Source organism: Rhinoraja longicauda, chromosome 6 (assembly GCF_053455715.1).
Source record: "Rhinoraja longicauda isolate Sanriku21f chromosome 6, sRhiLon1.1, whole genome shotgun sequence".
Classification (NCBI taxonomy): Eukaryota; Metazoa; Chordata; class Chondrichthyes; order Rajiformes; family Arhynchobatidae; genus Rhinoraja; species Rhinoraja longicauda.
The window spans coordinates 66,895,915-66,923,379 of NC_135958.1; the positions used below are offsets into that span (position 1 = coordinate 66,895,915).

At 50.2% G+C, this 27,465-nt stretch overlaps 1 protein-coding gene across 6 annotated transcripts; it reads left to right on the top strand.

Annotated features, from left to right (window-relative positions):
- Positions 1–25,962, top strand: LOC144594535 (epsin-3-like). 6 transcript variants are annotated; one of them, XM_078401212.1, is made up of 7 exons: positions 1–84; positions 7,779–8,472; positions 18,245–18,372; positions 20,775–20,888; positions 22,115–22,289; positions 23,209–23,439; positions 25,463–25,962. In XM_078401212.1, exons 1-7 carry the CDS (start codon positions 22–24, stop codon positions 25,687–25,689), a joined length of 1,632 nt encoding a protein of 543 aa, XP_078257338.1. In that variant the 5' UTR covers positions 1–21; the 3' UTR covers positions 25,690–25,962. The 6 variants fall into 6 exon arrangements, with proteins under 6 accessions (XP_078257338.1, XP_078257342.1, XP_078257341.1 ...); XM_078401216.1 differs by lacking the exon at positions 1–84 and adding an exon at positions 876–1,007; XM_078401215.1 differs by lacking the exon at positions 1–84 and adding an exon at positions 6,381–6,449.
- The last annotated feature ends 1,503 nt before the right edge of the window (positions 25,963–27,465 follow it).

The window sequence follows — 27,465 nt, forward strand, 5'->3', positions numbered from 1 at the left end:
TCACTGCCTCCACAAGCAGGGATGGTGCCGCCCGCGGCCGGTGCTCCGCTGCGGCTCCGAGGCCGACCTGCCTCGCTGCGGGAGGTGAGGAGATTGGGGCCGGTGCCCGGGCATCTGCCGCCCGGCCTGGCGCGTCGGTGCGGGTCGCTGTCTGGGCTGGGCGGGAGGGGCTACGGACTGACCGCAACCTGCGCGGTGCCAGCGGCGAGCGGGGTGCCTGTCCTGGCGCTGGGTGTGGTGAGCGGGGCGAGGGGGGTACAGCCGGCCAGGGGAGGGGGGTGAGGGGTAGAGGGGAGGGATGGGCCGAGGGGCTGGAGGGGCTTTAGAGGGGTAGCGGGAGAAGGGGGGGGTGGAGGGGAGGGAGAAGCGAGGAGGGAGGTTTGGGCAACTGGAGGAGTATTGAAGGACAAGGAGGGGAGGGAGGGTTGAGGGGAGGGGAGGGGTGAGGGGGAGAGGGTGGTGAGTGGGGGGTGAGAGGACGGGATGAGGGGGTGGTGAGGAGTTTGTGCGGGGTGAATGAAGGGGGAGGTTGAGTGATGAACGAGTGGGGTGGGGGAGGAGCGGGTGATGTGGGGGGGGGGGGTGCAGAGCGGGGGGAGAGGGGCTTTGTAGCGGGGGGGGGAGTGGGGGTTCGACCCTATTACTGCTGTTCCCGACAGCTCGGGGGGGCGAGGCAGCCCCGCGACCCTCCCTCTGGCTGTGAGTGTCTCCACCGCTCGCCTTCCCGCAGCAAAGGTGCTGCTCTGCCGCCGCTCTGCAGCGCCCCCCCCCCCCCGGTCCTCCCCCTCCTCCAACCGCCCCCCCCCGGGTCCTCCCCCCCCCCCCCCCCCCCCCCCCCGCACCTGCGCGGCTCTTCCTCGGGACGGCTCCCGGGGTGAATTAGTTGCGAATATTTACCGCATTGTCTCCGCAGTGACTGGGGCTGGGACTGGGGTTGATTTATTCTACAATGATCATTACTGAAACAACATCTCCGCCCCGCCGCCAGTGTGAGTCCGCAACTTGAGGTAACCCGCCCAATGGGAATGTGGTGCATGGTGCTTTCAAGTTGTCCGTTTGTGTGGACACCGGGTTTACACGCGATGCCTGGCCCGGCTGTTGAGTAGAACGCGCTGTGATGCATCAGATCTCTGCGGAGGTCGGGCCGCGAGGGGCCGGTCTCTCTCTCTCCGTGGAAGTGAGAGCGCAGAGAAAACTTTTCACTGTTAGAAATTCCTCGGGTAATGGAACAAATGTGAATCCCGAGAAAGCGCACAGGAAATGTTGCAGGTGGAGGCCACTCGGCCCCTCCAGCCTGCCCTACTATTCAGGATGATCGTGGCTGGTCTGCCCCAGGACACATCTCTTCTGTATCTGTTTGCCCCATCGCCCTCAATTCCTTGAGCTTTCAAAAATGACCTATCTCCCCTTTTAACTAACTCCAACTAGACCAAGTAGACCCGTTGGGCCCAAACCTCTCCTGCATTGGTGCAGCACCCTCTGGTCGTCGCCTTCCCCCTCCCCCCTCCCCTCTCTCTCTCTCTCTCTCTCCCTCCCTCCCCCCCTTCCCCCCTCCCTCCTGAAATGAAATGTCTTCCATTAGCACCAAAGGGACGACGGTGGGCCTAAAATTGACGCGCTATCGTGTACCGTTTTGGCTGTAGTTCTGGAACAAACAAACAAACAAACGAGAGTTTTAGTATATAGATGACCCACCCAATATCCACCGCCCTCTGCAAGAGGAAATTCCAGTGCACCTCGGGTTTAAATGACTGGCCCTTTACCTTGCCCCTTTTTACTGTCTCTTGTGGATCCTTGTTTGAGACCCCAGTGGTCGAAACATCTTCGCGGTCACAAGAACACAGGGAGCAGGAGTCAGCCACTCGGCCCTCAACATCACTTGGTGTCCCATACCATTTATTGTATATGTCCAATCCGCATTTAATCTCCAAAAATGCATCACCTTGTACACGCCAGGATTAAATTCCATTTGCCAATGCTCCACTCAACTTTCCATCTGATCTATATTTGCTGTAGCCTTGGACAACCTACTTTGCTGCCCACAATGCCCCCAATTCTTGTATCATCCAGAAATATATCTCACAAACAACATGGGCCCCAGCACCAAACCTTGTGGTACACCTTATAGTCACAGACTTCCAATCAGAAAAGCATCCTTCCACCACTGCCCTATCCCTTCTACCACCAAGTGTTTTAAAATAAAGCCCCAGCTGGGAGGTTGATTCATTAGTTTAAATTTACCAAAACCTCATAGATTGGGCAATGTTCCATAAGATTGGAAAATACGAAACGTGAGTCCTTTTTTCCACTAGGTGGGGAGATAGAAAGCATGAAACTGCTGGATATTTGGCCTAGCATATGTTTTATCAGAAGCTGTGCTGCAATATCTTATTAAAGATCATTGGAGATATTGCAACTGGGCACTTGGGAACATTCAGGGTAATTCGGCAAAGTCAGCATGGTTTTGTGAAAGAGAAATCATGCTTGACCAATTTATTAGAATGTTTCATCAAAATTACATTGCTGTGGATAAAGGAAAAATTATGGAATTTGAAAAGGCATTTGATAAAGTGCCACATCAAATGTTATTGCAGATCATAAAAGCTCATGGTTTTGGGGGTAATATATTGGATCACAGTTTGGCTGGCTAACAGGAAACAGCATGAACATGAATGGGTAATTTTCGGATTGGTACAGTGTAACAAGTGGTGTGTCACTGGGTCATTGCTGGGACATCAAGCACGAAGCTTGAAGGTACAATTCCTAAATTTGCTGATGATACAGTCGATAGAGAAGTCAGCGGAGGACATAGAACACTACAAATGGATCTAGATGGATAAAGTGTGTGTGCAAATTTGTCTCAAATGCAGCATAATCTAGGAAAACATGAAGTTGTTCACTTCATGTGGCAGGGGCAATAAAAAAGCAGCATCCTGTACACATTGTGGGAGATTGCAGGATCCGAGATGCAGGGGGAAGTTAGTGGAGCGGTTATTACTAGGGAAAAGGCGCTTGGGAAACTTAAAGGGCTGAAGGTGGATGTCACCTGAGCCGGATGGACTGCGCCCTAGGGTTCTGAAAAAGGTGGCTTTAGAGATGGTGGAGGCGTTGATAGTGATATTTCAGGAATTACTAGAGCCAGGAGTGTCCCAGATGATTGAAAAAAAATGCCAATATTACCCCGCTGCACAAAAAGGGAGCAAGGCAGAATAATGGAAACTATAGGCTGGTTAGTCTGACTTCGGTGGTTGGTAAAATTTTAGAGTCCATTGTAAAGGATGAGGTTACGGAGTATTTAGAAGTTCACAATGAAATAGGCCGAAGTCAGCAGGACTATGTGAAGGGGAGGTCTTGCTTGACAAATTTGCTGGAATTCTTTGAAAAAGTAAATAGCAGGACAGACAAAGGAGAGTCAGTAGATGTTGTTTACTTAGATCTTCAGAAAACCTTTGATAAGGTGCCACATGTTAGGCTGCTTAGGAAGATGAGAGCCCACAGTATCAAAGGGCAGGTTGGCTGGATGGCAGAAGACAAACAGTGCCAATAAAGGGGGCTTTTTCTGGTTGGCTGCCAGTGACTAGTGGAGTTTGGTGAGGGTTGGTACTAGGGCCGCTACTCTTCACATTGTATATTAATGATTTGGACGAGGGGATTGAAGGCTTTGTGACAAAGTTTGCAGATGATACGAAAATAGGTGGAGGGGCAGGTAGTGTAGAGAAAGCAGAAACACTGCAGAAGGACTTGGACAGGTTGGGAGAATGGGCAGAGAAGTGGCAGATGGAATATAGTGTAGCAAAGTATGGAGTCATGCATTTTGGTAGTAGGAATAAAGGCGTAGACTATTTTCTAAATGGGGTGAGAATCCAGAAATCAGAGGTGTAAATGGACTTGTGAGTGCAGGTGCAGGATTCCCAAAAAGTGAATCTGCAAGTTGAATCGGTAGTAAAGAAAGCAAACTCAACCTCTTGATATATTTCAAGATGGTTAGTATACAAAAACAGAGATGCAATGTTGAGGCTGTATAAGATTCTGGTAGGGCTGCATTTGGAATATTGTGAGCAATTTTGGGCAACATATCTGGGGAAGGATGTGCTGTCTCTGGAGAGGGTCCAGAGGAAATTTACAAGAATGATCACAGGAATGAGTAGGTTAACCTATGATGAGCGTTTGTCGGCACTGGGCCTGTACTCGCTGGAGTTTAGAAGAATGAGGGGGGACCTCATTGAAACATACAGAATAGTGAAAGGCTTGGATAGAGTGGATGTGGAAAGGATGTTTCCAGTAGTGGGAGAGTCTCGGACTAGAGATCATAGCCTCAGAATTAAAGATTGTTCTTTTAGGAAGGAGATGAGGAGACATTAGTCAGAGGGTGGTGAATCTGTGGATTTTTTTTTGCCACAGAAGGCTGTGGAGGTGAATATTTTTAAGGCAGAGATAGATTCTTGATTAGTGCAGGTGTCAGAGGTACTGAGGAGAAGGCAGGAGAATGGGGTTAGGAGGGAGAGATAGATCAGCCATGACTGAATGGCGGAGTAGACTTGATGGGCTGAATGGCCTAATTCTATTCCTATTCCTTATGACTTATGGATCTGGATTTCTTGGTGCAGGATTGGCAAAGGCTAGCAAGTTGCTTCTGCCAGGAATTAGGAACGCTTTAAGGATATTATTGTTTACGTTATTATGTGTTGCTCTGTGAATTGAACATTAAAATGAGGATGTTATTGGTGAGAATGCTTCTGGAGTACTAGAGTGTTATTAGTGTATTGGAAGGCACCTCTGAGAATGCTTTCTAGACCAATGTAAAAAACAACACACGCTGGAAAATCAGCAGGTCGGACAGTATCTGTGGAAAACAGATCTTAATTTTCTTGACCAATGGCTGGACAGAAAGGTTGTTGTGTGAGGAAGGGTTGGACAGGCCAGGCTTCTATCTGTTGGAGTGCAGAAGATTGAGAGGGAACATGTACGTTCCACAGCCATCTGTGGCAATAAATTCAAGAGATTCACCAACCTCTGGCTAAATAAATTCGTCCTCAACTCCATTCTAACGGTACATCCCCATATTCCGAGACTGTGTCCTTTGGTTCTGGACTCTCCCATTGCGAGAAACATCCCTTCCACGTCCACTTTCTCGAAGCCTTCCATTTTCCAGTAAGTTTCAATGAAAAGGACTGGTCTCACAAATAAGAGTACAAATAAATGATGAAGAGACGGACCCCACCAGTGCTGGACCCCAGTGTTATACAGTGACAGACCCATCACCACCAGTACTGGACCCCAGTGTTATATAGTGACGGACCGGCCCCACCAGTACTGTACCCCAGTGTTATACAGTGACAGACCCATCCCCACCAGTATTGTAACTCAGTGTTATACAGTGACAGACCCATCACCACCAGTACTGGACCCCAGTGTTACACAGTGACAGACCCGTCACCACCAGTACTGGACCCCAGTGCATACAGTCTCTCCCACGGCGTACGGGGTGAGATGACCCTACCTTTGGCCAGCCCGTGACGGGTGGTACCTGCTCAGAGACACCACCACCCATCCCCACCAGAACTGACCCCATTCTCCATATCTCTTTGACTCGCTCTCTGTACGCCTGACTGTCCTTCGCCCGCTCCATGTATCTCCATCTCTTGCTGATTCGCTGTCACCCAGCTCACCGTCTTTATGTCCAACTCTTTCCCACAGCCAGGTCTCGCTCGGCTCTCTGCTGTTAGCCCAGTCTGATACAGTGAGTGACACGCTCTCTCCGCCCGACCCCTCCACCGGCCATTCCTCTCACTTTTTGAACCTTACCCGTTCTTTCTCTCGCCCTCATTGTGTCCTGTCTCTGCCTGGTACTTGACTCTCTCCTGTGTTACACGGTCTCTCCTGCCAACTCTCACTGGAACTTGCTTTCATCTATATTTCTCTTCTTTCCCTTTGCTCTCCCTATCTAAATCTCTCTCCCGTGTTCTCCCCATCTCTCCAGTTTCCCTCTTCCCTCGCCATCAGTCTGAGTAAAGGTCTCGACCAGATGCTGCCTGACCCGCTGAATTCCTCCAGCATTTTGTGCTATTTTGTGCTCCATCTCCCTATTTCTATGTCTTCTTTTGATTAGCCCTCTCCCTCATCTGACACATTATACCCCCTCTCTATCCCCCCCCCCCCCCTCACTCTCCGATATTTCCCTCTCTGTTCTCAGACTCTCGCTTCTGACCCTCTCTTTCTCTCTCTCGCTATGGATGTCTCTCATTCATACTCTGATTCTCTCCATTATTCTGTCTGCTCTCTCTCTTTTACGCCTCCCTCTCCCCTCCCTCCTCCCTCCTGGCCGGAGCAGGGTGTGTGGACAGGACGCCTCCCCCCCGACCCTGGGTATAAACGGCCTGCCGTCCCCCTGGTCCGCCTCTTGCCCGGCCCGACCTCCAGAGAGAGTTTGCAGGTCGGCTCTGTGACCGGTGAGTTTGCCCCCGTCTCTTGGTCATGAAACACCTCAATGTTCTGGCCAGATTAAAGACTTCTCAGTCGTTGCTTCACCTGTGACGGTGTGGGCAGCTCCGGCCGGCCGTCCCCTTAGCCCAGGGACTGCACCCCGCTCAGTGTGGGGTCTGCGGGCTCCCCCCCCCTGGTCTGCGGGCTCCCCCACCCCCCCCCCCCCTGGTCTGCGGGCTCCCCCCCCCCCCTGGTCTGCGGGCTCTCCCTCCCCTGGTCTGCGGGCTCCCCCCCCCCCCCCCCCTGGTCTGCGGGCTCCCCCCCCCCCCCTGGTCTGCGGGCTCCCCCCCCCCCCCCCTGGTCTGCGGGCTCCCCCCCCCCCTGGTCTGCGGGCTCCCCCCCCCCTGGTCTGCGGGCTCCCCCCCCCCCCCTGGTCTGCGGGCTCTCCCTCCCTGGTCTGCGGACTGGTCCCACTCGGTATGCGGGGACTGTGGAGACTGGTCCCGGTCGCGGGGAAGGAGCCGGAGGTTCCCTCCGGAGCAGCAGATGTTACAAGTGACACGGGCGGTGACATGGAAAGGTTCAGAGGGATAGGGGGTCGGGCCCAGGCAAGTGGGACTCAACTCAAGGAGCTCCAGATATTGCCTAACCAGGAGAGAAACGAAGTGCTGGAGTTACTCAGCGGGTCAGGCAGCATCTCTGGAGAAAACGGACAGGTGAAGTTTCGTGCCCGGACCCTTCTGTGCAATGATTGTGGTGATGGGGGAAGCTGGTGGGGTCAGGGCACAGCCTGGCAAAGGTCCCGACTCGAAATGCCACCCGTCCTTTTTCTCCAGAGATGCTGCCTGCCCCGCTGAGTTACGCCAGCACTTTGTGTCGATCCTGGCAAGTAATGGGTGGGTAGTTGGTTAGACAAAGGCCAGAAATGAACAGGCACAATAATGAGTGGCATTGGAGGTAAGGGCAGAAAAGGCGCGAAGTGTAATTAGATGAATGAATGTGGAGGGTGGCGGGAGAAAGGGGTGGACATCCAGGTTTGGGTGGGGGTTACAGGGATGGGGGAGGGAAGGGAGTGTTTACCTACAATTGGAGAATTCAGTGTTCAGACTGATAGACCGTGAGCTACTCAAGCTGTATGGGGTGGTGTTCCTCCAGTTTGTGTGTGGCTTCACTCTGGCAATGAAGGAGGCCCCGGATAGCAAGGTCAGTGTGTGAATGGGGAGGGATAATGGGACTAACGTGGATGGGATATCTTGGGCGAGATGGGCCGCATGGTGTATTTGCTTGCTGGGTAGCTCTGTGGCATGCAAGGCCAGGCCAGTGTTGACCTGACCCGTTGCCTTTCTCTGCTGCAGCTGGGGCTCCCCGATGCGAGGCGGTTTGGAGGGCAGCCGGGCGAGGCCGCTCCGCTCCGGGCTCCCAGGGTTGAGATCGTCGGCCTGAGCTGGCGGGGCGGCGGGACACTGACTATGGCCGCGTCGGCTCTGCGGCGGCGGATGAAGAACCTCGTCCACAACTACTCGGACGCCGAGATCAAGGTGCGGGAGGCCACGTCCAACGACCCCTGGGGCCCGGCCAGCTCCCTCATGTCCGAGATCGCCGACCTGACCTTCCACGTGGGGGCCTTCCCGGAGATCATGTCCATGCTGTGGAAGCGCCTGGGTGACCAGGGTCGCAACTGGAGGCACGTCTACAAGGCGCTGACCCTGCTCGACTACCTCCTGAAGACGGGCTCCGAGAAGGTGGCGCACCAGTGCAAGGAGAACATGCACAGCGTCCGGGCGCTGGTGGACTTCCACTACATCGACCAGGACAGCAAGGACCAAGGGGGCAACGTGCGCCACAAGGCCGGCCAGCTGCTCGCTCTGCTCAGGGACGAGGAACGGATGCGCCAGGACCGGGTTCATGCCCTCAGGACCAAGGAGAGGATGTCTCAGGTGGTGATGGGCAGGAGCCGCCCACGGCCTGGCCTGGGCTCGGCCCACCTCAGCCCGTCCGCCCACAGCAACGGGGACAACAGCGAGGGGTCTCCCGAGAGCCCAGCCAACCGTGAGTACAGACCCCGCCGCGCCCCGCCGCGCCGCTGTCTCTCTTACAGCTTCCTTGCACTGCATCAATTTGCAACACTGAGGGAGCGCCGCAGTGTGGGAAGGGCCGTGCTGAGGGAGCGTCGCAGTGTCGGGGGGGGGGGGGGCGTGCTGAGGGAGCGCCGCAGTGTCGGGGGGGGGGGGAGGGACCGTGCTGAGGGAGCGCCCTGCAGCCCAGGGGCATTAGCTTCACATAGATCAGCGATATCCAGCAGAGGCCTAGGGGTTTAGTGAGGGTGGTCCCAACCGCTGTGTGGACCACGCAGATGGATCTCACCTCCTGCTCTCTCAGCAGCCGAGAACCCAGGGCACAGGGCAGGCAGCAAAAGCCCACGGCTCTCTTCCAAAGCACAAGGTGCTGGAGCAACTCAGCGGCTCAGGCTGCATTCGTCCAGGGGGTGGACAGGCGACGTTTCGAGTCCGACTCCACTTCATTCTCCTGCACTTTGTGTTTTGCTTAAGATTCCAGCATCTGCAGTTTCTCCTGTTTCTACGGCTCTCTTGCTCCAAGTACCAGAGAACAATATCTAACCCCCAACTAGATTGTACCGCACACAACCACCTTCCACCCCCCCCCCCCCCCCCCCAACCATTTGATCGGTTTCCTTTACCACCAGCCACTAACCAGGCGCTGGGTTGGGAAACCCTGGGATTCTGGAGATGCCTCACTTCCATTCACCCTCCTGGCCGCGTCCATCTCAATTCCAGAGTATTTAATCTAAAGAGGGCAACGGGTGGAGGTAAGGTTCTCCCTGAAGTTTCATCGTGTCAGCCCCTCAACACCGACCTGAAGGGTCTTGAACTGCCGTTCCTGGAATGGATTTAAGTGACTTTTCTAGATCAACTAGGAAAGCATATATTCAACCTAACATTGTGCAGAAACGAGGTTAAGTGGTCGTTTTATCGGGAAGATTCTTCTGGGGAAGAGTGATCATAATATGAGAGAACTTCATATCGGTTTGGTGAAGGATCGTGATCAATCGAAAGCTGGGATCTTAAATTTACTCCAAACCAGTTTCAATGGTATGAGGGAATAAATGGGTGATGTGGATTGTAGATGGAGGGTCAGACAATAAAAACGTCAGAACATTTACATGGATCATTCAAAACTGCCAATTCATTAATATTCATTAAGAATCATGGAATATTCAGTTCTTAGATTAAGGGAAGCGTGCTGTTATGAAAAAGAGTAATAACTCCAAGGTTGGGAATGTTTAAAAGTCAGCAAAGGTGATTAAGAAAGTAAACGGATTATAAAACTAAAGTAATAAGAAATAGCTCACAAGACGACTAGTTAATGTTTTAACAGTATTGAGGGTTAATTAAAGGCAGGAAAGTGTGGTTAGGCCGCATTTGGAATATTGTGTACAGTTCTGGTTGCCTCAATTACAGGAAGGAAGTGGGTGCAACGGAGAGGATGCAGAAGAGGTTTTACCAGAATGTTGGTTGTATGAGAAGGCATTAGCAAGAAAGAGAGGTTGGACAAACTTGGCTTGGTTCCCCTGGACCTTCAGAGGCTGTTAGAAGTATATAAAATTGTTGGAGGCATAGATGGGGTCGACAATCAGAAGCTTTTACCGAGGGTGAAAGTGTTAAAGATGAGAGGGCATAGCTTTTAGATGAGACGGAGAAAGTTTAAAGGAGATGTGCACGAAGAAGTTCACCTCTCTTCGACGAGAGTTTAGGTCCCGCCCCCTCCCCTGACATCAGTATGAAGAAGGGTCTCGACCCGAAACGTCACCCATTCCTTCTCTCCTAAGATGCTGCCTGACCCACTGAGTTAGTCCAGCATTTTGTGATACCTTCGATTTAGACAATAGACAAAAGGTGCAGGAGGAAGCCATTCGGCCCTTCGAGCCAGCACCGCCATTCAATGTGATCATGGCTGATCATTCTCAATCAGTACCCCGTTCCCGCCTTCCCCCCATACCCCTTGATTCCGCTATCCTTAAGTGCTCTATCTAGCTCTCTCTTGAATGCATTCAGACAATTGGCCTCCACTGCCTTCTGAGGCAGAGAATTCCACAGATTCACAACTCTCTGACTGAAAAAGTTTTTCCTCATCTCAGTTCAAAATGGCCTACCCCTTATTCTTAAACAGTGGCCCCTGGTTCTGCAGTTATTTTCCTGCAGGTTACGTTTTTTACATAGAACGTTGTGGGGCCTGGACCTTGCTGCCAGTGGTGGTGGTGGAAGCAGACATATAAGAAACTTTTGGATCGGCAAAAGGATATGTATGGAATGGATATTTATCACATGCAAATAGAGGAGTTTAGTTGTATGTACTCTGTGGAGAATTAAAGAACAAGCTATTCAGACAAATGGAGGGTTATCTGATTGAAACAGGAATAATTTTGAAGGAGTTGACGAGTTGGCTGCTGAACATTGCCACTGGGTGAAGAGCACAATGCCAGGGCAAGAGGGCAATGAGGAGGAATTTCCATCCCCCCCCCCCCCCCTCCCCCCAGTGTGGAAGTTTCCCCTTTGTTTCAATGCTAATTGATGAATATCAGGCAGGAACTGGGTATAAGATCAATGGAAATGGAAGATCAATGGAAATGGATGCAAGAGTAGGCATCCCAATGTCTTGTGCCTGGTCCTCTGTTCAATGGGACCATGGTTGATGGTGTTCCCGTGGTACTGTCCAGCTTGTCCCCATCTCCCTCCATTCCACACCTCCAGAAATATATTAATCTTAGTCTTTGTGGTCCTCGTGAACCGACAACCCCCCCCACCTACCATCTCCTGTCCAACACTCTGATACCTAACCCTTGACATGCCATAAATCTCAATGTGCCCTGGACACTGTCTCCTTTCCAATTCCCTGATTTCTCCCATCGCCTACCACACAGAGCAGTCGGTCAAGTTACTGAATCTATTGAAGGAAAAGGGAGATAGATTTCTAGAACGAAAAAAACAAGGTGCGTGCGGAGAGGGGGCATATAGACAATAGACAATAGGTGCAGCAGTAGGCCATTCGGCCCTTCAAGCCAGCACCGCCATTCACCGTGATCATATGGTGCTGAGAGAGTGGATCAGCCACAAATGCACTGAATAGTGGATTGGGCGTGAGGGCCGAATGGCCTCATGCAGTCTCTATTTTTCTGTCTCCATGGCTGTGATACATTAGCTCCTCCAGCTGAGCTGACCCTGAGATGTTCCTGATGCTGTCCTTGTTAAGCAAGAAACAATCTGCTGGTGGAACTCGATGGGTCGGGCAGCATCTGTGGAAGGAAATGTCCTCGTCATTCATTCCCAGTGGGAATCTCTGTGCATGTCTGTGGCTGTGCAGTTAAACAGCAGTTATACATGAGGCAATACAGGGTGAAACATCCCCACCACTGACCAGTGACCCGTCTGGAAGGAGGATACATCTCACTCTGCAACCCCTGACCTGGGATCGTCTATTGCAAAGCAAAAACAAAGGCAGATGCTGGAAATCAGAAATAAAGCAGAAAATATTGAGAATACTCAGCAGGTCAGACAGCATCCGTGGAGAGAGATTCACGGACATATTTAATGACTCTTCTTTGCAACTGGTCTCACGGGACTGCCCTATCCCAGTCGGAGAGCACACTGATGTGGGAGCTGATGGTGCTCTGTGACTCCTGTGTCTGCAGCACTGAATAACAAGGAGCATGCAACACCCAGGGTGTGCTTGCACACTAATCACCATCCAGAAGATTAAACCAGAGATATTCATTTGAATTTAATTCAAATGAGATGTGGAATAAAAGCTAGCATCAGTGGTTTGATGTTTGAGCATTTGACAGCTCTGGGACTGTACACGCTGTAGTTTAGAAGGACGAGGGGGGATTTCATAGAAACTTACCATATAATGAAAGGCCTGGATAGAATGGACGTGGAAAGGATGTTTCCCCCAGTGGGGGCGTCTCGGACCAGAGGGCACAGCCTCAGAATACAAGGACATATCTCGAGTAAGGACACAACGTGGAATATCTTTAGCCAGTGGTTCATGAATTCGTCAAAATCACTGCCACAGATGGCTGTGGAAGCCAATCTTTGGGTATTTTTAAACCATAGAATAACAGATTCTTGATTAGTAAGGGTGTCAAAGGTTTTGGGGGGAAAGCAGGAAAATGGGGTTGAGAGGGAAAGATAGATCAGCCACGATTAAATGGCAGCGTAGACTCGATGGGCCAAATGGCCTAATTCTGTTCCTCTGACTTATGAACTTAGTATTCCAACATCCTGTAAATAGCCAAAAGCTTGACCAGCCCTGCTGTACCATTGCACTATCAACATGTTTCCCATGGCAGCACCCAGCAAGAAGCCTTCTACAGATGGAATAATTCCAGCAATCAAATTCTTGTAAATTAATATCAGCGAGGGAGAAATAAATTTACTCCCAACTCTTCAAAGAACTGCATTTAAAATGATGACTCACATTCCTAGTTCATGCTGCATTGCAGCATGTGTGTATCTCAGATAGAGACCCCCTGTGAACACACACAGCTTGATCCAAGGACATCTCATGCTTTGCTTAATTTGGATAATTCATGTGCGTGTAAAATCTATACTGAATTGACATAGGGTAAAGTTTCATCTATGTTGTCCAAATCAAACACATCAGGAAAGGGCATCACAGTTTGAACACAAACTTCCTCTACATTCTCAAACCACACACACTCAAGGTATGGGATAGACACCTGATTGAAGCTCCCTCTATACTGTCCTGTTATACACTCCCAGGGTAAGGCACGGAGTGAATCTCCCTTCACATTGTCTTGTCATACACTCCCAGGGCTGGACACAGAGTGCAGCTCCCTCTACGTTGTCCTGTCATAAACTCCCAGGGTAGGACACAGAGTGTATTCCATGCAATACAACTGTTCCAGCAGCTGTCAGGTGAGGTGTGTGGACCTGGGAGAGGTCTGATGAGATCAGCGTTACCCGGAGGTGATGGGGAGAGAAGGCGAGGGAGATATTTCCAAGGTGACAGGAGATCACCTGTGATCTTGTGAGGTGTCATCAAGGCTCTGGGGGGGAGCCCTGTGGAGGAGGTAAGAAGAGGCTGGAAGAGCGAGGGTGGGAATGTCTGATTCTTTGTCTCTGTGCTTGCCTCACTGTGCACCAAGCCCCTCCCCTCCCCTGTGCCCAGCCTGGGTCACCAGAGCTGCCTGGGTGAAGATAGACAATAGACAATAGGTGCAGGAGGAGGCCATTCGGCCCTTCGAGCCAGCACCGCCATTGAATGTGATCATGGCTGATCATCCTCAATCAGTACCCCGTTCCTGCCTTCTCCCCAAAGATGGTTTTGTTTCAAATCACTGCCTCACTGTGTGGGGTGAATGTATCAGAAAATAACTGCAGATGCTTGTACAAATCTGTACAAATCTGGTACATCAGTCTGAAGAAGGGTCTCGACCCAAAACATCACCCATTCCTTCTCTCCCGAGATGCTGCCTGACCTGCTGAGTTACTCCAGCATTTTGTGAATAAATACCTTCGGGGTGCATGTATCGATCACAAGCGGCAACTGAAGGCGGTGGAGGCCAAGTCAATGGAGATTGACAGATTGTTGATTAGTAAGTGTGTCAGGGGTTATGGGGAGAAAGAGAATGGGGTTGAGAGGGAAAGATAGATCAGCCATGATTGAATGGTGGAATAGACTTGATGGGTGAATGGCCTAATTCTGCTCCTGTCACCTATGAACCGATCGGGGGAGCACTGGAGCGGTCAGTGAGGTGGTGACCCCCTCGCGCACCCTACACCCCCACCACAGAACTGCTAATGCAGCGGCTGAACAGTGAGCACAGTCCGCACTCTGCAAACTTAGCGGCTTTTATCAATGTACACAGTGCAGGGGCAGTGACAGCAGGGTCAGAGCCAGCGAGGAGCTTGCTCAAGCTCGGCGAGAGGTCAGTGGCTGAGGATAGAGCGAACTGCAGCTGTGCCCAGAGCGTGGGCTGTCGGGACACGTGGCAGAGCATTCGTGCAAACATTGTGCAATTCCACCCTGAACACCGGGATTGCAGGGAATTAAACAGCCTTGTTGATCTGCCCAGTGGCCGTCCTTTGGTATAATATTAACAAGATGGAATGACTTGACTTCCTGAGCTTCGGGAGTGGCGGTTCGCTCTGCATCTGTCATTAGAAGTGGGAACAGAGGAAACATGCAGCCTGGTTACAGACAGATAATGGCCAGCTGATCAGTGACACTGGGCGTAGGCTGGACAACAGTGGTAGATCTCACTCTTCAAGTGGTTCTCCAGGATCTTTGCAAAACATTTAAATGTTTTGCAAAGATCCTGGAGAACCACTGAGTCAAACAGCACAGAAACAGCCCTTCAGCCCAACTCATCCATGCCAACTAAGGTGCCCCAATCAAGTTTGTCCCATTTGGCCACACCTGGCCCATATCCCTCCAAACCTCCATATTCATATACTTGTCCAAATGTTTTTTAAACTATCAAACAACAATTTACACTAACCCTACATTAATGCTATTTAATTCTTCCCACATACCCATCAACTGGCCTCAGATTCTACCAACCATGTATGCACTGAGGCATTTTAGAGAGGCCCTTTAACCCACATACACAGTTAGGATGTGGATGGAAACCAGAGCAATGGGGGGAAGCCAATATGGGCTTGGGGAGAATATACAAACCCCAAGCAGATAGCAGCCAGAGTCGAGATTGGATCTAGGGCAGTGAATCCCTGAAGCTGCAGGTCTACTTGCTGCACCACTGTGCACCTTTGTGCTTCTCTGACCTGTCTAAAAAACAAATGAATGACTCAAATGTGTAAAAAGCATGTTGATGAGGGCAGTGTGGTTGATGTAGTCTACTTAGCCTTCAGTAAGGTCATTAGCAAGGTCCCACATGGAAGATTCGTCTAAGGGGTTGGAACCCACCGGATCGGAGGCAAGTTGCAAAAATGGATCCAAAATTGAATTGCTAACAGGAGACCATTACTGGAGGTTGCTTTTGTAATTGGAAGTCATTGACCAGTGGTGTTCCACAAGGCTCGGTGATGGGGCTCATAATTGATTGTTATATTCAGGAATGATGGATATGAACGTAGGAGACATGATTAGTAAGTTAACAGGTGACATAATCGTTGGTGTATTTAATAGACAATAGAAATAGGTGCAGGAGAAGGCCATTCGGCCCTTTGAGCCAGCACCGCCATTCAATGTGATCATTGCTGATCATTCTCAATCAGTACCCCTTTCCTGCCTTCTCCCCATACCCCCTGACTCCGCTATCCTTAAGAGCTCTATCTAGCTCTCTCTTGAATGTATTCAGAGAATTGGCCTCCACTGCCCTCTGAGGCAGAGAATTCCACAGATTCACAACTCTCTGACTAAAAACGTTTTTCCTCATCTCTGTTCTAAATGGCCTACCCCTTATTCTTAAACTGTGGCCCCTGGTTCTGGACTCCCCCAACATTGGGAACATGTTTCCTGCCTCTAACGTGTCCAACCCCTTAATAATTTTATACGTTTCGATAAGATCCCCTCTCATCCTCCTCATCCAGTTAATTTGACAGCAAAGAAGGCAGTCTTGGGTGAATGGATGATATTAGTGAGTTTGTCAGATGGCCAGGGCAATGGTGTGGAAGTTAATCCTGATAGGTGTGGGGTGCTGCACATTAGAAGGAGTATTAAAGACAGGACATGTCCAATGAGTGTTCAAACCCTCGGGAGAACTGAGAAACAGAGGGGCCAGGGTCTCCAAATCCAAGGTACCTTGAAGGTGGCAGTGTGGGTGGAAACAGTGGTGAAGAAGGTATCTGGAATACCAGTCTTCATTGGCCCAGGTGTAGAACACAAGAGCAAAGAGCTTTATCAAACTTTGGATATGCCACAGCTGGAATATTATGTGCAGTTCTGGTCACCACGATAGGAAGGACGTGATTATGCTGGAAAGGGCGCAGAGAAGATTCACAAGGATATTGTCTGGAATGGAGTGTTTCAGTTAAGAGAGCAGACTGGATATCGGCTGGGTTTGTTGGATCTACCATTGGAGCTGGCTGTTCAAATCCTCAATTCAAAGGCATCTGCAGATGGACAGACAATCCAAAGAATGGCAGGCTCCAAATTAAGAAATAGAATTTAAAATAATAATCTCTGGGCTTTTATTGAGGTTTTTGAGGAGGTGGGCGAAGATTTACGAGGGTAGGGCAGTGGATGGTGTCTACATGGTTGCTTTTGTAATTGGAAGTCATTGACCAGTGGTGTTCCACAAGGCTCGGTGATGGGGCCTTGTGGTAGGCTGATTCAGGTCCTCATGGTAGGCTGATTCAGAAGATTATGTTACATGATGAGCTGATCATTTAGATTCAGAACGGGCTTACTCATAGAAGACAGGGTTTGTGGCGGAAGGCCATTATTCAGGCTAAAGATCTGTGACTAATGAGTTCTGCGGGGATCTGGCTTGGGAAAGTATACAGTTAATGGTAAAACCCTCATCAGCATTAATATATAGAGGAAGCTTGGGGTCCAATCCATAGCCCCCTGAAAACGAGAACACTAGTAGATACAGTGGTAAAGAAAGTATATGGTAGGCTTGTTTTCATCGGTCGGGGCATTGGGTATAAGAGTCGGGAAATCAAGTTGCAGCTTTATAAGAATTTGGTTAGGCTGCATTTGGAATGTAGTGTGCCATTCTGGTTGCCCAATTACAGGAAGGATGTGCTAGGAGTTTGCACCTGAGACTGCGTGGGTTTTCTCCGGATGCTCCGGTTTCCTCCCACACTCCAAAGATGTACAGGTTTGTAGGTTAATTGGCTTCGGAATAATTGTAGATTGTCCCTAATGTGTAGGCTAGTGCTGGTGTTCGGGGATCGCTGGTTGGCGCAGACTCGATGGGCCGAAGGGCCTGTTTCCATGCTGTATCTCTTAAAGTCTAAACTCTAAACACCGAGAGTGGTGATACGGCCTGGATCACACTGCTCGGGTTGGTGGCGGAGGCAGGTATGATGGTGGCATTTAAGTGGCTTTTAGATAGACAGATGGAGGTGCATGGAATGGAGGGTATATGGATCAGGTGCAGGCAGAAGAGATTAGTTTAACTTTGCGTCATGTTCGGCAGGGACATTGTGAATCGAAGGTCATGTTCCTGTGCTGTTCTGTGTATTATCTGAAACATTTATAAACTGGCACAGGAGCAACTAAGATCAGGGAGAGGAAAGCAAGATGCTGGTATTAGCATGGTGGAAGTGAGTCTGGTTCATGGACAGGGGAGATGGGAGCTGTCCCCTAAGGATGGTTTGCACCTGAACCATGTGGAGTCCAGCGCTCCATGAATTGTAGAGCTATGGACACAGAGGGACCTTTAATTTAAATGTTAGCCAGGGATCAAGGTGGAGAAATGGGAAAATCAAAGAGTAGAGGCAAAGCTAGAGAGAAAGATTTTAAAATGATGATTGCTAAAAGGACTATGGCGGGAAGGTACAGAGAGTATGAGTGCAAGAGTAAAGCAGAATAAGAGGCTGGGAGTTACTATAATCATGAAAGTCCAATGTGGCTGAATGCACATTGCATCATTCCCTGCCCCATCCCCAACCCCAGCCTATGCCGCCCCCTTCCCCCCCTCCCTCTAATTCACCCTCCCACTGGCCCATCCTTGCCCCGCTCTCCCTCACCCCTGATGTGGAGTGACCGTCACCAAGGTCCCACCGAGGCAACTCTCCAGCTGCCCAGCTCTGGGCCAGAAGCGGCCCATTGTGGTGCTGACATCTATCCTCCACTTGTTTTCTTGCAGCTCTCTCCCGGTTGCCGTGGTTTAACCCCGACCTGGAACAGACCAGGCCGCACACCAGTGAGGAAGAGGAGCTCCAGGTACAGCTCGCCCTGGCACGGAGCAGACCCGAGGCTGAGAAGGCAGCCGAGGTGAGCAGCGGCCCCTCAGTACAGGCTCTCCTCCCCCCCCCCCCCCCCCCCCACCGAGACTCCACCGGGACCACCCACTCACCTCACCAGAACCGGCTCAAGTCAGGGTCCCATCCATACCCACCCTCCCTCCCCCTCCAAACACACTCAACACAGAACCAACCTCACAGCACCTCAGATTCTACTTGGCTGCCTTACTATCTCATGGTGTGAACATTGAATTCTCCAGTTTTAGGTGACTAATCTATAAACCCCTCCCCAATTTTCCATTTCTCTTCCCTGTGCCACTCTTTGATTTGCGCTCTTCCGCTCCCTCAGTCTCTCCTTCCACCTATATTCCTTTCTCAGGCTTCATATTTCATCTTCTTCTCTCCTTATCTTCTTATCTTTGTCCAACCAGCTGCCAATTGACACTCCCCCACCTATCACTTGTCAAACTATGTTCTCCCCACCCCCAACCACAATCAGCCTGAAGAAGGGTCCTGATCCAAAACATCACCTCTCCATCGTCTCCAGAGATGCTGCCTGACCCACTGAGTTACTCCAGCACTTTGTGTCATTTTTTATAAACCAGCATGTGTGGTTCCTTGCGCTTCCTGAGTTCAGTCTGGTTTGCCGTTCACCGCACTACCTCCTGCAAGCTACGAGCTCAGCCCTAGAGCCTTGAACACAAAATCTCCCCGTACATTCAATGGGGCTGCTCATGGGAATACTGTGCCATCAAAGGGCGGAGTGAGGGGTGGGTGGCACTGTTGGAGGGACAGTCCAGACAGGGGTCATCTCCTGGCGAGCTTTGACCTGTAGAAGGGACAGTTCTGGGGGTCATTGCTCTGTTGGGGTCCGTACAGAAGCCTGGTACAGAGGGTCCTTGTGCCCTGGTGGGGAGGGGAGGGGGTGAAGAGGGCCACCGTGGTTCTCAGATGGGCTCTTGTACTGCTGGAGGAGCTACACCGAGGGTTTAGTTATGGTTAGAGGGGCATGATGGAGTGGTGACATCCTGGCACAGGGGGTAACTAGCTGCAGGAAGACCTTCACTGTCAAAGGGGCAGTGTAGGGAGGTCAGTGGCTTTCCAGGGCTTTATATTGCAGTTATCAGTGGCCACAGGGTCCACCCATCTGACAAAAGTGATTTCACCCTCAGGGGGGCAGTGCTGAGCAGCAAATGCCCAATTTCAGCTGCATTCGAGAGAGGACATTGGCTTTGCCAGGAAAGTGGGGTGGGGGAACAGACAAGGAAGAGAGTCCATGCATTTGAAGGCCGGCAGTACACAGGGGTTGTTACAGTGCTGGAGGGGCAAGCCAGCGAGGTTATTATTGCAAGGGCCAGTGTTGGGGCTCGCAATGAGGATGAATTTCTCTGCTGACAGGAATGACAGGGAGTGAATAGGAATGACAAGGGAGCGTGTCAGGAATTTCTGGAACAACAGGGAATGCATCAGTGGGTGCCAGGAGTAAGTCAGTGGGTTTCAGAGTGACGGATGATTTGGGTGAGACTTGTAAGGGGTCCTCTATATTTCGCATCACAAAGTCCAGAGAAGATTTATGAGGATATTGCCAGGAACCGAGGACCTGAGCTAAAGGGAGGGGTTGAGCAGACCAGCACTTTATTCCTTGGCAGGAGAGTGACAGGTGACCTCATAGAGGTGTATAAAACCATGAGGGGAATAGATATGGTGAACGAACACAGCCTTTTTGCCAGGGTACAGGAATCAAGGGCATAGGTTTAAGGTGAGAGGAGAAAGATTTAATAGGACCTAAGGGGCAACTTTTTCACCCATAGGGTGGTGTGTGTATGGAACGAGCTGTCAGAGGAGGTAGTTAAGGCAGGTACAATAACAACATTTAGAAGACATTTGAACAGATAAATGGAAAGGAAAGGGATGTGGGCAAGCGGGACTAGCAAGGATGGGGTATCTTGGTTGGCATGGACAGTTGGACTGAAGGGCCTGTTCCCATGTTATACAGCTCTATGACTCGATATCTCCAAGTGCTTCATGGCACTTGCCTGCTTCCATTCATCTCCACTTCCACCAGTCCACATTCTCCTTAAATACAGCCCTAGTTGTTTATTGCCACACTACAATTACCTATGGAGAAACCATATGTACAACCAAACTACCCATTCATTCAACCACTTTGTCATTTTTAAATGACAATTAAGCCTATAGGTTGAACTGCCCTTTGATTTTCCCAGTGTTGGCACACATGGGCACCAGTCAGTTTGAAGGGAGTGCAGAAAACATCACATGGTGAGCCAAATGTCACACCAATGGGATAGCCGAATATTTGGATAGCTGATTAATACGAGTTTTACTCCAGGTTTCAATTTCCTTTTCATTTCCTCATGTTCTGCCTTTCCAAGTGTAATTTATCAAGAGTGATTTGTTTCTCTTACTTTCTAGGGACTAAGAGCAAGTTTATCCCCAGGTGAGGGTGACGAGGAAGAAGATGGAAGTCCTCAAAGAGGCCCGGAGCCAAGTTACCAAGAGCTCAAACATGTGGAGGGGAGGAAGGAGGTACAATCGAGTGTTGTCTGCTTCAAGTTGACCTTAGACGTGGTTCCTCAAGGAACTCTCTCCACTCACTCAGCTTCGAGGGTTTCAGATCCACCAAAGACTTGAGGCTTAGGCCAGTGCTTGCCGAGTCTGCATTGCACTGTCAGGGGTTTCTGTCACTCGTACACCAAGATCCTCCCTCTTCTCACAAGCGTGGCACTACTTTGAAGTTGGGGAGTTAGTCCAGGGACCAACAGAGTTTCTGGACATTTATTTCATCTTTGGGCGCGACGTGCTTCATTTTCCTACACAACCACAGTGAACACACTTTGTCAGGAAATCTGTGGCTGTGATTTTCTCGCGGAGGCCAGGCAGTGTGAAGGTTGCCGTGAGCATCCAGATCTACCTCTTTGCTCCACTGCAGCCAGGTGCAGGAACTGCAGAAGGACCTTCCCTTTCACTCCCATTGCACCAACAGGGGATGGCTCCCTCTGAGTCACACGTCACGGTCGGGCACCGCCCAGCACATCACTGGCGTCATGCCATGGCCATTCCACTGGTGGACTTGTGCCAGCTGAGGGATACAACCTCAAATCTGCTAGAGTTGGTCTGATCATCTCTGGAGGACAAAGGTTCATCCAGGATTGCTGTAGGCAATCTATCTGACCCATTGTCCGAATGCAGAAGCAGACAAGGATGGGGTGCGACCATTATGGTTCTGCCAAAAGTCTGAAGAAGGGTCCTGGCCTGAAACATCACTTATTCATGTCCTCCAGGGATAGAGCCTGACCTGCTGAGTTAGTCCAGTGCTTTGTGTTCTACATATGGCTCTGCCAGAAGTCTAAAGAAGAATCTTGGCCCAAAACATCACCCATTCATGTCTTCCAGGGATACTGCCTGATCCGTTGAGTTACTCCAGCAATTTGTGTAAGAAAATAACTGCAGATGCTGGTATAAACCGGAGGTATATTTTCACAAAGTCTGAAGAAGGGTCTCGACCCCAAACGTCACCCATTCCTTCTCTCCTGAGATGCTGCCTGACCTGCTGAGTTACTCCAGCATTTTGTGAATAAATACCAGCAATTTGTGTTCTACACACGGTTCTGCCAGGGTTCCTGGGTGAGGCATGAGTGGTTGATTGAAGTGAAAAGTGTCACACCTCACAGGGAGGGAGAACCAGGGATTGAAGGAATGTTTTGGAGTTCTCAGTGCTGCTCACTTCTCTAACACTCCTCTCCTCTGCCTAGCCCTTGCTGCTGGAGTTTGCTGATGTTTTCGGTGCCCCGCTGTTTCCAACCGAGGCCAGGGCTGATTTGTGGGACGTCCAGTTCAACAGTGCCTCCAGCCCAAGTCATCCACAGGGGGGCAGAGACATTTGGTCACCCCCAATTACAGCCCATGCTAACCACTGGGGTGTTTTTGGTAAGACCAATTATGGTTGATATAATGGCTCAGCGAGAATAAAATGTAAAAAGGCAGAGAATTTCTCCAGTGCTGCACTGGGCAGTGTAGGCAGAGTGTTCAAACATACAGAGGTCATGTTAGAAGAGTAGAGATACTAGGGGTAACCATAAGGTGGAGGAGAGTGGTGTAGGGGTGGGGTTATGGAGGGATATGGGAGAAGTACATGTTCAGCTTGGCAACAGACCTGGAATGGAGGTGGAAAGAGATCTTTCTTTCCAATCCTGTCCCAGAATGGTTGGTGAACATTTAAAACAGAATATGGAGGAAACAGGGAGAAAAGAATCTGAAATCTGAAAAACAAGTGTGGGAAATGTAGATCATGTCCATGAACTTGTGAAAAGAGGAAAGGTCAGAACCAAATCCCAGACACTGAAGCTCCCATCACCTCAGAGCAGAACTACGAGGAGAATGAAGTGGTCACTTTCCTAATACTGACTCACTGACTCACTGACTCACTGGGCGCACAGTGGCTCAGCGGTAGAGTTGCTGCCTTACAGCGAATGCAGCGCTGGAGACCCGGGTTCCATCCCAACTACGGGTGCTGTCTGTTCGGAGTTTGTACGTTCTACCCGTGACCTGCGTGGGTTTTCTCTGAGATCTTCGGTTACCTCCCACACTCCAAAGACGTACAGGTATGTAGGTTAATTGGCTTGGTAAATGTAAAAATGATCCCCAATGGCTATAGGATAGTGCTAATGTGCGGGGATCGCTGGTTGGGCCGAAAGGGTCTATTTCCATTCTGTATCTCTAAACTAAACTAAACTAAACTGTATCTGTGGGCCACCATGGCATTGGAATAAGAACAGGAAGCTAGTGGGCCCAGGGCTTCAGGAGAATGATTAAAGAGGAGAATTAATTTTGAATTCTAAACCTGTAGGACCAACAAAGCTGCTGGGTGAAATGATTCCAAGCACAAAACAGAACGGCAGCAGCAGCCCTGATGTGTTCGAGGTAACCGAGATGAGGATTTCCCAAAAGGATTTTTCGAATGGGCTTCAGACTCCAGAGTTATTCCTGGATCATAACGCCTCGTCGCTGGTAAACCTGGGCGCAATGCTGACTGCACCTTCTCACAGGCTCAACAGCAAGAATCCTTTCCACACACCAGGTAAACAGTCAGAGCGCACTAATGCTCGGGACACATCAGTAGGATGGGAAGGTCAGGCGTAACTGAGGGACACTTGAAGGGAAAAAGTGGACAAACATTTATTTTGGGAATGGGGTTTGTGGTTGGAAAGAACTATGCACCTCCTCCCCCAGATGTCTCTGTCCTATAAAACTTCCCAGGAGCCTGCCATTTACTGTGCAAGTCCTGCCCTGGTTTGTCTTACCAAATGCAACACCTCCCATTTACCCGAATTAAACTCTATCTGTCATTCCTTGGTCTCCTTACCCAGTTGATCCTGTCGTGATCTTAGATTACCTCCTTCACTGTCCACTATACCACCAATTTTAGTTTCATCTGCAAACTTACTAACTCTGCCATCTATATTCACATCCAAATAACAAACAGAGAATGCAGCACCGATCCCTGCAGGACACCACCAGTCGTAGGTTTCCAATCTGAAAAACAACCCTCCACTATCACCCTTTGACTACTCCCACCAAGCCAATTTTGTATCCAATTGGCGAGCTAACCCTGGATCAGTCTACTTTGTGGTATCTTGTACCTCCTACACCTTTCCTCTTCGAGGGATTCACTTGATCTTAGCTGCTTATGCCTAACACATGGTTCTTTCTTTTTCTTGACCAGAACCTCAATCTCTCTTGTCATCAAGGCTTCCTACTCTTGCTATCCTTGCCCTTTACTCCAACAGAAACATGCTGGCCCCGAACTCTTGTAATCTCATGTTTAAAGATCTTACACTTTACCTGCAAACAATCAACTCCAATCAACTTTTGAAAGTTCCTGTTCAATACCATCAGAATTGGTCTTACCCCAATTTAGGACTTCACCTTGTGAACCAGACCTATCCTTTCTCTTAACTATGTAAAACTGATAGAATTATGGGTGCTGATCCCAAAGTGCTCTTCCACTGACGCTTCAGTCACCTGGCCTGTCTATTTACCAAGAGAAGAATGATTTTTGCCCCTTCTCTAGAAGAGCCATCTGCAAATTGATTGAGAAAAATTTCCTGAACACACTTAACTAATTCCACCTCGTCCAAGCCTTTAGCACCATGGCAATCCCAGTCGTTAGTTATAAAGTTAAAATCTCCCACCCTATTATTCTTGCAGCTATTTGTAATCTTCCTACATACTCCCTCCTTTCACCCTGTTGACTATTGGGAGGGGGGGGCTATTGAGTACAATCCCATCAAAGTGATCACCCCCTTATTTCTCAATTCCACCCTTATAGCCTCACTGGACGAGTATATCCTCTAAGTACCGCTGCGATGTTCTCCTCAATCAAAAACACAACTCTCCCTCCTCTCTTACCTCCACCTGTATCTGTCCTTGAATCCTGGAACACTAAGGTGCCAGTCCTGTTCATCCTTCAACCATGTTCCTGTAATAGCTGGAATATCCTAATCCCATGTACCCATCCTTGTCCTGAGTGTATCTGCCTTACCTCTCAGGTCTCTTGCATTGAAATATACAGTATGGAGCTTAGCCATTAGTCTTCCCTTGCTCCCTGCCAAAAAAAGCAAGTTAAGTCCACCGAAACCTGCTTGCTTTACTTCTGTATTTGCCTCAACCTTCTGTTCTGCCTTACTACTGCTTTGGGACCCACCACCCTGCAGTCCCCGCCCCCTCTTCTGTCTGCTAAACTAACTTAGAAACATAGAAAATAGGTGCAGGAGCAGGCCATTCGGCCCTTCGAGCCAGCACGGCCATTCAATGTGATCATCCCCAATCAATACCCCGTGCCTGCCTTCTCCCCATATCCCATGATTCCACTAGCCCCATAGAACTCTATCTAACTCTCTCTTAAATCCATCCAGTGATTTGGCTTCCACTGCCCTCTGTGGCAGAGAATTCCACAAATTCACAACTCTCTGGGTGGAAAAGTTTTTCCTCACCTCAGTTTTAAATGGCCTCCCCTTTATTCTAAGACTGTGGCCCCTGGTTCTGGAAACTCTCCCGAATAGCTCCCCCAAATCTCCCCGCCTTTGTTCTTCTTGTCACAGGTGGGCTCAGCCCGGCCGCATCAGCGAACCCCTTCCTTGGCGGTGAGTGGGGCAGTGGGCCGGTGAGGATGGCGAGTGGCGGCAGACCTCCCCAGCCTGGCGGCACGGACGGCAGCGCGATGTTCGGAGGTTGGCCGCCGGTAGCGGCCAACATGACGAGGGAGGCGGGGTTCGCCTTTGCCCCACCGGGTGAAGCCGCCGCTGCAAAGCTGAACCCCTTCCTGTGAGCTCAGCGGGAAGTGCGGGAGTCCGGTGCCCCTCAGTGGGGCGGTGCTGTAGATATCACCTAACCCTTCACCTCGCAACGCGATGCACCTCGGCCTGTCTCCAATGTGGGTAGGAGTTCGACAATAAACATGAGATTTTATATCAGTGCTGAACCTGTCGTGATCTCCCGGACCAGGATCGAGAAAAGAAATGCAATGTGCTGGAGGCACTCAGCGGGTTGGGCAGCATCTTTTTTTCTAACAATAATAAATGTATTCAATTATTTACAATAATATTTTACAATAATAATATTTACAATACCAACACACCCACCAGCATAATACCAAGTTACCAAAAGTTATTAATACTAAATATTAAATGACTATAATACAATCCTGGATGCATTCAACCCACTCCGGGGTGCCCAGTCGTGGAAATCCACCATGGAGCCCGTGGGCAGCGGCGCCCGTGGACAGCGATGGCGCCCGTGGTCAGCGATGGCGCCCGTGGTCAGCGGTGGCGCCCGTGGACAGCGTGGTGCCCGTGAACAGCGCACATACAGCATCATCGGACGGAATGGGCAGACGACATTTCAGGTCGAGACTCTTCCTCAGACTGATGGAGGACGGGGGGAGAAAGATGGAAATGAGGGTGGGCAGAGGCTACCCAGTGATGGGTGGATCCAGGTGAGGGGAGCGATTGGCAGATGTGTGGAGGAAGTGTGAAGTAAGGCTAGAGATGGCAAGGAAACAAGGGTATCCCGAGAAGAAAAGGAATAAAATTAAAGGGAAATGAGGCTGAACTTCCACCTGATTCTGCTCTTTCAAGGTGAGGGCTGATTCTGTACACCTGGCTCGGGGTACCTGGTGGGCCTGGGGTTGTCCCACTGTCCGATGAATGGCCAGGAACCCACACCGCTCGTCTGGGTCCCCACACCGCTCGTCTGGGTCCCCACACCCCAGTCGGTGAGTGGCTGCAGTTAGAACCAGATCCTACCTAAACACAGAGCAACTCATTGGAGTTGAAGGGAGAACTGTTGGACGTATCACTCCCCCCTCCCCAATCTGTGCACATCTCCAATCCTTTCCACTTGTCACTTTAATTTTATGATTCATGTGTCTTGTGTTTTTATGACTGTTGGCAGATTAATTTCCCTCCTGGGATAAATAAAGATCTTTCGTATGGGGACATAAATAAGGCGGGCAGTCAGTACCTGTTTCAGGGTGAAATGTCAAAGACTAGAGGGCATAGCTTTAAGGTCAGAGGGGGAAGGGGAGGAGATATGCGAGGCAAGTGTTGTTCACACTGACGGTGATGGGTACCTGGAACGAGCTGCCAGGGGAGGTGGTTGAAGGAGATAATACAGTTGTGTTTGAGTGGCCTTTGGATAGGCACATGGATATTCAAGGATTGGAGGGCTATGGATCACATGCAGGCAGAAGGGATTTGATTACGTTGGCATCATGTTCAGTACATACATTGTGGGCCGAAGGGCCTGTTCTTGTGCTGAACTGTTCTACGTCCAGTTGGGGCCAGGGTGTTACTGATGGTGTCAGGCTGTTGCCAGAGGTAAATTATGGGTAATTTTCAAATGTTAACAGTGGGGGGCAGGCATGAGAGACCAGCGATTGGTCGGAGCAGGGGTGGGAGGTGCAGTAGCATACCTGGCACACAAACTAAAAGCAATTGGAAAGAAGAGGCTTCGGCTTCCTCTCAATGAGACAGGTGGCTCTCTACTTGGACTGGGGCTGTGTTACACGGCGGAGCACCACTGTCACCTATGGTTACAGTTGACA